The sequence below is a fragment of the Saimiri boliviensis genome, chromosome 7 (assembly GCF_048565385.1).
Source record: "Saimiri boliviensis isolate mSaiBol1 chromosome 7, mSaiBol1.pri, whole genome shotgun sequence".
In the NCBI taxonomy this organism is placed as follows: domain Eukaryota; kingdom Metazoa; phylum Chordata; class Mammalia; order Primates; family Cebidae; genus Saimiri; species Saimiri boliviensis.
In genome coordinates, this window is record NC_133455.1 from 64,587,058 (window position 1) to 64,599,090 (window position 12,033).

The 12,033-nt window shown below is 39.7% G+C and overlaps 1 protein-coding gene across 5 annotated transcripts in view; it reads left to right on the forward strand.

Annotated features, from left to right (window-relative positions):
• The window catches only part of SPATS2 (spermatogenesis associated serine rich 2), a 141,659-nt gene that overhangs the window by 104,386 nt on the left and 25,240 nt on the right, over window positions 1-12,033 (forward strand). For all 5 annotated transcript variants that reach the window (XR_012518430.1, XR_012518429.1, XR_012518428.1 and 2 more), the window contains exons 6-8: window positions 4,286-4,547; window positions 6,394-6,570; window positions 9,708-9,843. Coding sequence is in view for 2 of the 5 variants with exons in the window: in XM_003939134.3 (XP_003939183.1) it covers window positions 4,286-4,547; window positions 6,394-6,570; window positions 9,708-9,843 (575 nt within the window). In the remaining 3 variants the exon portion in view is untranslated. The remainder of the gene's footprint in view (window positions 1-4,285; window positions 4,548-6,393; window positions 6,571-9,707; window positions 9,844-12,033) is intronic.

Here is a 12,033-nt window from a genome sequence, read left to right on the forward strand (position 1 = left end):
AACCCAGGAGGCGGAGGCTGCGGTGAGCCGAGATCGTGCCATTGCACTCCAGTCTGGGTAACAAGAGCGAAACTCCATCTCAAAAAAAAAAAAATGTCTTCTTTGGCCAGGCACAGTGGCTCACACCTCGAATCCCAACACTTTGGGAAGCTGAGGCGGGTGGATCACTTGAGGTCAGGGGTTCAAGACCAGCCTGGTCAACATGGTGAAGCTCTGTCTCTACTAAAAAATAGAAAAAATTAGCCAGGTGTGGTGGTGCATGCCTGTAATCCCAGTTACTCAGTGGGGTGAGGCAGGAGAATAGCTTGAACCTGGAGGCAGAGGTTGCACTGAGCCAAATCGAGCCATTGCACTCCAGCTTGGGTGACAGAGTGAGACTCCATCTCAAAAAAAAAACCTTCTTTGACACTGAAACGTAGCTGTGTCTTACAGAGTACCACACAGTTGTTTCAATGTGATTTAAGGCAGGAAACAGAATGACTTTACCATGGTATGGTTATTAGGGGTGAAAAAGAGCAAGGAAAGCAAGAGAAAGCAATTTAATTGAATGGTTTTCAACCATATTAATATCATAAATCAGTTAATACAGTTCAGATTTTTGGTCAGACAACTGAGTTGTAGTCCTGATGTTAATGAACTTTGACATAAAGCTATTAGATACTGGCCAGGCAGAGTGGCTCATGCTTGTAATCCCAGCACTTTGGGAGGCTGAGGTGAGAGGTTCCCTTGAGCCCAGGAATTCAAGACCAGCCTGGGCAACATGATGAGACCCGATCTCAAAAAAAAGCTACTAGGTGCCTTGCAAAGGGGTCTGATGTTCCACTTTGGGAGGTAGAAGGCACTTAGGTTGTGGGGTCAGTCAGAACTGGATTCCTACCCTGTTGCACTATCTGCTGGCGTCATGACTGATAAACATTTGTGTGCCTTAGTTTGCTCATCTCTAAAATAGAAAATTGTTTGTTGTTGTTGTTGTTGTTTTTTCTTTTTTGAGACGAAGTCTAGCTCTGTCACCAGGCTAGAGTGTAGTGGGGCAATCTTGGCTCACTGCAGTCTCTGACTCCCTGGGTTCAAGCTATTCTCCTGCCTCAGCCTCCTGTGTAGTTGGGATTACAGGCACATGCCACCACATCCAGGTATTTTTTTTGTATTTTTAATAGAGACAGGGTTTCACCATGTTGGCCAAGATGGTCTCAGTCTCCTAACCTTGTTATCCACCCGCCTCAGCATCCCAAAGTGCTGGGATTACAGGTCTGGGCCATCGAACCCAGCCAGAAAAATAGTTCTAATAAATAGAAGTACGTAATACAATGCCTAACGTATTAGTTCTCATTCATTGCTCCTTAATCTGCTTAAAATCAGATGTTTTTCCCAAAGAATACCAGCTGGTGTCAGAATTCTTCCCACAGCTCAGTACCCTAAAGGTAACCCCTTTAGAAAAGTCCTGAAGTATGCATTTTAATCAGGTATCTCTGTGAAATCTGTTTAGGGTGTTCTTTTCTTTATTAAGTTAGTGCTGGAGTTCTGAAATGCTTAAGGTGACTCATATCACTTTTTAGGAGTTCTGTCAGATCTTGACCAAAAACCAGGCTTGGCCTCAGTGACCCTTGAGAATTTTTTCCAAGGATTACCTAATACTAACACAGATTCTCCTAAAGCTCTTTATACCCGAGGCTTTAAATATTTGTTTAATTTCTTCCTACTGCTTTCAACCTACACTGATAACTGTGAGTGTCCTACCAGTTTTTTTTTCTTTTTTCTTTTTTTTTTTTTTTTTGTTTTGAGATAGAGTTTCGCTCTGTTGCCCAGGCTGGAGTGCAGTGGCGTGATCTCAGCTCACTGCAGCCTCTGCCTCCTGGGTTCAAGCAATTCTCATTCCTCAGCCTCCCACATAGCTGGGACTACAGGCATGTGCCGCCATACCTGGCTAATTTTTGTATTTTTTTAGTAGAGGTGGGGTTTCACCATGTTGGCTAGGCTGGTCTCAAACACCTGACCTCAAGTGATCTGTCCACCTTGGCCTCCCAAAGTGCTAGGATTACAGGTGTCAGCCACCGTGCCTGGCCAACACCAGTTTCTTATTTTATTGGCCCAGGATTATAAGTTACTAGTGATATAAAATGTGCATGGAGCTGGAAGATGATGTGTTGGAGACACAGACATTTCTTAAAATTTGGAGAAAGAAATACGACTTCAGTTTGGCAGTCCCAAATGCCCAAATCCTGTCCAGTCCACTTAACAGTTGGGATTATTCCAATAGGATGTAACTCTGAGTGGATAGTTATTAGGTGGCACAAGTATATGAAAACATAGCCAGTTCACATGGGGGGAAATATTTAAGAAAAAGAAAGATGAGGCTGGGTGTGGTGGCTCACACCTGTAATCCAAGCACTTTGGAGACCAAGGCGGGTGGATCACCTGAGGTTGGGAGTTCAAGACCAGCCTGAACAACATGGTGAAACCCCATCTTAATAAATAAATAAATAAAATAAAATAAAATAAAATAATAATAAAAAAAGTAAAGAAAAGAAAAATGAGAGCTGTGTGGAGGAGAGAAGTTTATCTAGAGTTCAGTCATGTTCCTGCTGGAGAGGGCCACAGAAAGGACTTGGGGAAAAAGGTATTCAATTATCAGTCTAGCTTTAGGAATAGAATTAAGTATTGCCAGTGGAGCTATGAGTTTGGCAAAACAAAAGGTAAAGGACTTTTGTTTTTATTTTAATTTTACTATTTGCCTATGTAATATACTCACATGGCTCAAAATTCAGAGGTACAAGAGTTAATACACTGAGACATCTTTTTTTTTTTTTTTTGAGATGGTGTCTCATTCTGTTGCCCAGGCTGGAGTGCAGTGGTGCGAGCTCATCTCACTGCATCCTCTACCTCGCAGGTTCAGGCGATTCTCCTGCCTCAACTTCCTGAGTAGGTGAGCTTACAGGTGTGTGCCACCACACCTGGCTGATTTTTTTTTCTTTAAGACGGGGTTTCACCATGTTGGTCAGGCTGGTCTTGAACTCCCGATCTCAGGTGATCCACCCGCCTTGGCCTCCAAAGTGCTTGGATTACAAGCGTGAACCACCACACCCGGCCCGATTTTTGTATTTTTTATTGGAGATGGGGTTTCATCATGTTGGCCAGGCTGGTTTTGAACTCCTGACCTCAGGTGATCTGCCTGCCTTGACCTCCCAAAGTGCTGGGATTACAGTTGTGAGCCACTGTCCCCAACCAATACACTGAAACATCTTTATCCCATTCCTGTTCTCCACCTCTGAGACAAACAGCATTTTCAGTTTCTTATGTATCTTTCAATATATTTCATGTATATATAAGTAAATAAGAATATCTATTCTCCCTTTTGCCTGCTCCTTTTTTCATGAAATATATCTTGGAGCTTATTTCATGTCTCAATATATAAAGAGCTTTCTTGTTTTTATGAATACATAGTCATCCTGCTGTTTGGATGTGCCATACCTTATTTAAGCAGTCCCCTATTGACCAACATTTGGGTTTCTAATCCTGTGCTGTTAATAGTGATACTGCTATGAATAATCTTGTGCATATATAGAAATCATTTTGCATGTATGTTAGTCTCATCTTGAATAAATTCCTAGAAGTAGAATTGTTAGTCAAAGGGTATGTGCATTTGTAATTTTGATAAGTATTAGATTGCCATGGAGAATACCACTTTACACTCTCAGAAGTAATATATGGAAATGCCTGTTTCTTATACCCTCAACCTTGTCAGTTCTACAGTGTTAACATACTTTTAGACCTTTGCTAATCTAATAGATGAAAAATAATCATTGGATTGCAGTTTTAATATATATATATGTGTATATATATATACATCTTATTAGACTGATATTGCATATCAGTCTAATTAATGTTGCATATCATTCCATATGCTTACAGCTTATACTTTTTTTTTCTATTGGATTATTTTGCTTTTTCTTAGAACTCTGTCTATTTAGTTCTTTGAATATAAGCTGTACAAACTTTTTTCACATTTTGTAATTTATCTTTTGACTTTTCTTAAGGTGCGTTTCATCATGAAGAAACGTTTTATATTTGTGTTTGAGCTTCTCTCAAGTATAGGATTTTACATAGTAAAATTTTATTTTAGGCAGTAGTTCAGGATATATGATAATGTTAAATTTCTGAAAGAACATACAAGAAATTGGTAACATTGGTTACTTTGGGTAGCTAGAGTTACTTCTCTAGGTTGTGGGGGAATCTTTTTTTCTTTTCTTTCTTTTTTTTTCTTTTTTCAAATTCTTAATAACTTTAGAACAAAAAGAAGAAAAACAAACCGAAACCTGCCACAGAACCAAGTAATAGTATCCCAGATACCAGTAAAACCGTTTCCATTCAAGAGGAACAGTCTGCACCTTCCTCAGAGAAAGTTGGTATGAATGGCTACCATGTCAATGGTGCCATCAATGACACTGAGTCTGTGGAATCACTCAGTGAAGGTTTGGAGACACTTTCAATAGACGCTAGAGAATTGGAGGATCCCGGGTCTGCCATGCCATATGCACTGGATAGAACAGGTGAGTTTATTAACAGGTTTTGGAAAAGTTGCATTCAGTTGAAAAACAGGGGTCTCTTTGTTAAGAAGGCAATCAATTAAATCTAGTTAGTCTTTTTTTTAATCCAGTGCTTGCTGGTTAGTCTTTTTACTTTTTAGTTTTTGTTAATTTTTGTCTGAGTCACATTTTATAATTATCAAAGGCCTAGAAAAAATATAATTCTTGTTCCATTATATTTTAACTCTAGTCTAAATCAGTCTTGTGGATATCATCTAACTTAACCTACTTATGCCTAGTGTTCCATTATTGGAATGCTAAGCATGTGGGAATTATTCAGATTCTACTGCTCAAGGTCATTGCCAAAGTCAGATTTTTCACTCATACAAAAATTCAAAAAATTGCAGCATGAATGGGTTAATAGTGGAGAAATACCTTAGTCTTTAGAGACTAAGAAGGTGATTTTAAGTTGTTTTTTAAAAATTGTGGACTTATTAAGGAAGATGATGGTGTTGATATTATTATTCTAATACCCAACACAGTGAGAAATATAGTAATGGTAATTCCAGCTTTTGTGAGAACTGGGCTGTTGGTTTTTATAGTCTAACATTTGTTTTCTAGTGAAGAATTATGATTAGTGTTGTAAATTCACATTTCTTGTACATGTGTTTGTTAACCTTTTTTTTTTTTTTTGAGACGGAGTTTCGCTCTTGTTACCCAGGCTGGAGTGCAATGGCGCGATCTCGGCTCACCGCAACCTCCGCCTCCTGGGTTCAGGCAATTCTCCTGCCTCAGCCTCCTGAGTAGCTGGGATTATAGGCACGCGCCACCATGCCCAGCTAATTTTTTTTGTATTTTTTAGTAGAGACGGGGTTTCACCATGTTGACCAGGTTGGTCTCGATCTCTTGACCTTGTGATCCACCCGCCTCGGCCTCCCAAAGTGCTGGGATTACAGGCTTGAGCCACCGCGCCCGGCGTTAACCATTTTTTTTGAGAGTTAGTAAGGTACTGGAAATTTTTCTTTTTTAAAAAATTATTTGTTAATCCAGTTCCCCTACCCTGCTGCTCCTGACTTTAGAAGTGTAATGCCAATGTAAGATTTATGCTGTGCTGTTTGGTGTTCTTTTATTGATTAACATATACACATACACAAGAAAAGACTTAAGAGAAAAGCATTGTACTGACATAAACCAACAATAGCCAGTGGTTTCCATTTTTTTCTGAGCTAGCTTTTCTCTCATTTCTAACTCTTCCTAATTCATTACACTTATATCCCCTAAAGCTTTGTTTTTGTGTTTTTTGTTGTTGTTGTTGTTTTTTTTTTTTTTTTTTTTTGAGAGAGACCTGGTCTATGTTACCCAATCTGCTCTTAAACTCCTGGGCTCAAGTGATCCTCCTGCCTCAGCCTCCTGAATAGCTGGGATTACAGGTGTGAGCCACCATGCCTGGCCCCTAAAGCTTTTAAATTCTTCTTTCCTCAAGAGAGTGTAAAACTCTTTACTTTCTCAACATGGAGGCTTGGAGAAGTTGGTGATAGTGACTTTCTTTGATTCCTTGTGCCAGAATTACAAAGAAACTACCAAGCTACAAAAAAGCTACAGAGCTACAGGGATTGAGCTCCCTTTCTAAAGATGTTACCACAGACTCTTCTCTTTATTCAGGATGCCACTTAGGCCTAAACCAGAAGCTGCTGATAGCCATACCCAGCTGATTCTGATCTTTGTTCTATTTTTTCAGTTGATTTTGTTCACAACCTTTTAAGAGGCATGGTTTTGCTTCAAACGTTTTTACCTGTTTTCTTTGTGTACTTAAGAATGATTGGTTTACTCCTAAATTGTGTTCTAAAGTGCTGTCCTCTTTCTTGGACAGGATCCATGCTGCAGAATGGTGTCTCTGATTTTGAGACCAAGTCTTTGACTATGCACTCTATTCAGAATTCTCAACAACCCAGGAATGCTGCCAAATCGCTCTCAAGACTTACCACAGAAACTCAGTTTTCAAATATGGGGATGGAAGATGTTCCTCTCTCCACCAATAGAAAGCTAAGTAAGTCAGAGGCCCACCTGTGAGAGAAAATGAAAAATCTGTGTTTTGGCTAAAGAGGGCAGATTATCTCTGTTCCCATAGATAAGGTTTCAGAGAGCCATCAGTTAATACTTTTTCCATTTTCCAGACAGTGACTACTCAGCCTTTCCCCTACCTTTGTTTACACAGTTGGAGTCTGAAGTAGTTTAAATGCCGTACAGTCTTTTTTTTTTTTTTTTTTTTTTTGTGTGTGTGTGAGACGGAGTTTCGCTCTTGTTACCCAGGCTGGAGTGCAATGGCGCGATCTTGGCTCACCGCAACCTCCGCCTCCTGGGTTCAAGCAATTCTCCTGCCTCAGCCTCCCGAGTAGCTGGGATTACAGGCACGCGCCACCACGCCCAGCTAATTTTTTGTATTTTTAGTAGAGACGGGGTTTCACCATGTTGACCAGGATGGTCTCGATCTCTTGACCTTGTGATCCGCCCGCCTCGGCCTCCCAAAGTGCTGGGATTACAGGTGTGAGCCACCGCGCCCGGCTTAAATGCCGTACAGTCTTAAAACGACAGGGAACCTTTTTGTGAATTAAAGTCAGACTCTACTGCCAGGATGACTTATCTGCTGACGTTAACCTGTTTCTTTGCTTTACTGCAATGTTTTTATGCTATTTCATTTTTATCTCCTGGTTGATGCAACAAGTAAAAGCTCTACCTTCTCTGACATTGACATTTTAAAGAAATATTTTCACTCTTCTTCATAACTTTATGTTCTTACTGAGCTAGAGTCTTCTGACAGACTCTAGCTTTAAGTAATATCGTTTTCTCTTAAGTAAGTGTGTGGCATTGACTTGTGGTCATAGCTCTTTGCTTAAAAAAAAAAAAACTACAATAATCATTTAAATAAATAGTCAGTAATTCAGCAGACAGAGATAATAGCCTGTTTCATACATCTGAGTTTCATACATCTAAGCATGGTGGACCACTCCACTGAACAAATGAAACATAGAAATGTAAAGGACACTTAGAATCAGTAGCTCTTTATGGAATTATTTATTATACATGAGTCAAATTTTAATTAGGTAAGTTCCCCTTTTTCATTGTTCTAGTAGCCCTCAGCCTTCTGCAGATCAGCAAGGCTGAGACTATCCAATCAAGCAAAAATTTAAAAGTGTGTGTAAATAAATACACATATATATGCGTACATGTATATACGTACATGTATATACGTACATATGTATATACAGGTACGTATATATATACGTACATATGTATATACATGTACGTATATATATGTGTATGTATATACATATATATATGTACACACAGGCACAAGGCTTGAAAACTTTTAGGTAGATTCTAAAATAAAATCAAGTTGAGATGAGGAAGAATTTAAATAAAAAAATTGAAAATGCATATCTTGGCATAGTTACAAACTTTTTAGATCTATGTTTCCAGCAATCAATTATATATATACTTTGGGATTGGTGAATATAGAAAGGTAAATAGAACTCTTTAAAATAAAAAAAAAAAACTATTTGAAACTGGTTAAAATGTGTTGAGTAGGTAAATGTAGTCCATCTTTTTCTACAAAGCTAGCTTCCCTGCATATATACAGGGTTTCAAACTGTGCTATACAGAGAGAACGTTTTAATTTTGTAATGTCCACATGGTGAGTTATATTTTATTAAATCCTGTAATTTAGGGAGTTTTGAAAATTTAGTGCCTTTTTAAAAGTGTTTCCTGAGGCTAGGCGCAGTGGCTCATGCCTGTAATCCCAGCACTTTGGGAGGCTGAGGCGAGTGGATCACAAGGTCAAGAGATTGAGACCATCCTGGTCAACATGGTGAAACCCCATCTCTACTAAAAATACAAAAAATTAGCTGGGCATGGTGGTGCATGCCTGTAATCCCAGCTACTCAGGAGGCTGAGGCAGGAGAATTGCCTGAACCCAGGAGGCAGAGGTTGCGGTGAGCCGAGACCACGCCATTGCACTCCAGCCTGGGTAACAAAAGCGAAACTCAGTCAAAAAAAAAAAAAGTTTTCTGTCTGTGTTTCATTTCATTTTAGATATTGTAAAATTGCTCTCTTCAACTGTACCCATCTTTTCTTAACAGCTTCTATTCTGCTGTTAATTCTATGCAGTATATTCTCATCTCATTCATTGCTTTGTCTCTAGAAGTTCAGTTGGGGCCTTTTTAGATGTCTTTCATATCTCTCCTTACCATGGTTATGCTTTCCTCTACCCTCTTGAACATATGGTATCTAATTATAATAGCTGTTTGATGTCCTTTTCTACTCAATTCTATCATCTGTGTCATTTCCGCATCTGCTTCTGTGATGGATTTTTCTCTTCCTTATAGGTCATATTTTTCCGCTGCTTTTAAGCTTTTTAGGTGGGACTAGAGTCACCTTTAGAGCTAATTTTGCCCCATTGCTGAGGCAGTATCCTTCCAACTACTCTGCCTGCCATGTATTGTGAGGTTTTTCCACTGTGGCTGGTATGAGCACAAACTATTCCTGGCCTTGTGAGCTCTGGGGATTTTCTGCCTGGGGGTGTGTGTGTGCGTGTGTGTGTGTGTGTGTGTGTGTGTTTGGGTTTTTTTGCCTGTCCTCTTTCCGGTCTTGGGTAGTTGCTTTATACCCATGCTCTGATCCACACTCAGATTCCTCTGTGGATTTCCATGCAGCTCCCGTGTGTTTAGCTCTTTCATCACCAGTACGCTGCCCTAGAATTTTAGCCATCTTGGTGTCTCCAAATTCTCAACTTCGTCCCTTCAGTTCTCCTCTCTACATTGTAGCCTAGGAACTGTTGGGGCAGTAAGTTGGGGCAATCATAGGCCTCACTTCATTTGTTTCTGTTGTCTCAAGTGAAGAGTACTTACTACCTGTTACACATTGTCTGAAAACCATTGTTTCGTGTATTTTGTCTTTGCATGTTTTTAGTTGTTTAAGGTAGAAGGATAAGCGCCATTCTTATTATTCCATCTTGATCAGGATCCTTTTTTCCCCCAAAAATCTATAAAAACATGTTTTTCCTGTTAGGGAGGGTGATTATTGAGGCAAGTTTCTTAGTCTACGTGACATTTGGCTTAGGTGTTCAGAGCCAACTTTCAAGTTACCTATGTTGTTATTTTTTTTAATCTTTGGATTTCTTTCCCCAAGGTTCCAATATTGAAAAATCTGTAAAAGACCTCCAGCGCTGCACAGTATCTCTTGCACGGTATCGAGTTGTAGTTAAAGAAGAGATGGATGCTTCCATTAAGAAAATGAAACAAGCCTTTGCTGAATTGGAAAGCTGGTAAGTTAAGTTGCATTTGATACCAGTAGCATAAAACTGATCATTTATAAATATAAAGATGGTCAGCCATTCCCCACGTTCTTTCATTCATGACCAGCTATTCTACATAGTTGGGGAGACTTAAAAATCCTTTGGTATATTGAGCGTTCTGCTTTGTTCTACTTCTTTTGGTCACAGTGTGAGAACGAATGGTACAGATAAATCACAATACTCTAGAAATGAGCCGGAGGTTAATATTGTTTGGAAAGGGACACATAATTATAGAGTAGATCATACACTCTTACTTTAAAGTCTCCTTTTAAACCAAGATCCTATAACAAATGATGTGATATTTTTGAACAAGATTATAAAGTAGAAAAAAATCTGTCTTTGCTTTCCTACCTTCTTTCATCCTTTTTAATGTATGCAACTCCAATGGTCTCTTCTATACTCTTTTTATTATTATTATTATTATTATTATTATTATTTGAGACAGGGTGTTGCTCTGTCACCCAGGCTGGAATGGTGTGGCATGATCACATCTCACTGTAGCCTTAGCTTCCTGAGCTCAAAATAGACTAAGACAAATAGACTGTTTGCCTTAGTCTATTTTGCATTGCTATAACAAATACCTGAAGCTGGATAATTTATAATGAATAGAGATTTCTTCCAGCAGTCCTCCCACCTCAACCTCCCAAGTAGCTGGGACTTCAGGCATGTACTACCACACTTGGCTCTTTTTTTTTTTTTTTTCTTTGAGGCAGAGTCTTACTCTGTCACCCAGGCTGGAATGAGTGGCATAATCTTGGCTCACTGCAACCTCCGCCTCCCGGTTCAAGTGGCTCTCTTGCCTCAGCGTTCCGAGTAGCTGGGACTATAGGTGTGCGCTACCATGCATGGCTAATTTTTGTATTTTTTAGTAGAGATGAGGTTTTATCATATTAGACAGGCTGGTCTTGAATTCCTGACCTCGTGATCCACCCACCTCAGCCTCCCAAAGTGCTGGGATTACAGGCGTGAGCAACCGCGCCCAACCTCATTTTTAAATTTTTTAACATTTTGTAGAGATGTGGTCTCTACATCTCTATGTTGCCCAGGCTAGTCGTGAACTCCTGGGCTCAAGTGATCTGCCTGCCTCAGCTTCCTAAAGGGCTGGAATTATAGGTGTAAGCTACCACACCTGGCCTGCCTTTTATTAATTATAGATTTGTTTTTGATTTCATGATTTTCAAACTGTGTTCTATAGAATACTCACTTGTTTGTTTGTTTGTTTGTTTTTGAGACAGTCTCACTCTGTTGTCCAGGCTGAAGTGCAGTGGTGCAATCTCAGATCACTGCAACCTCCGTCTCCCAGGTTCAAGTGATTCTCATGTCTCAGCCTCCCCAGTAGCTGGGATTACAGGTGTGTGCCACCACACCCTGCTAATTTTTGTATTTTTAATAGAGACTGGTTTTTGCCATGTTGGCCAGGCTGGTCTCGAACTCCTGACCACAGGTGATCCACTGGACTTGGCCTCCCAAAGTGTTGGGATTATAGGCGTGAGATACCGCAGCTGACCTAGAATACTCATTTCTTAAAATATATTAGTGTTTTCTGGGGAAAATCAGGTTTGATGGTTAAAGAGGTTTGAAAATGCTTTTAAAAATTTTGCTGCTGGGTGGGGCATGGTGGCTGACACCTGTAATCCCAGCACTTTGGAAGGCCAAGGCGTGGATCACAAGGTCAGGAGTTCGAGACCAGCCTGACCAACATAGTGAAAACCCATTTCTACTAAAAATACGCAAATTAGCCAGGCGTGGCACATGCCTATAATCCCAGCTACTCAGGGACTGAGGCAGGAGAATCAATTGAACCCAGGAGCGGAGGTTGCAGTAAGCCAAGATTGCGCCATTGCAGCCCAGCCTGGATGACAGAGCAAGACACTATCTCAAAAAAAAAAAAAAAAAATTTTTTTTTTTACTTTTGACCTCAGAGCCTTTTCAATGCTAATGTGCCTTGTGGATTACAAGAGGAAGCTATACTATGCTGTTTATGAAATATATTTTATTATAGATAGAATCTTTTGATGGTTGAGAAATATATTTGTCTATTTTGCATTGCTATAACAAATATCTGAAGCTGGATAATTTATAATGAATAGAGATTTATTTTTTATAGTTTTGGAGTCTGGGAAGCTTAAGGTCAAGGGGCCCACATCTTGGCAAGGACCT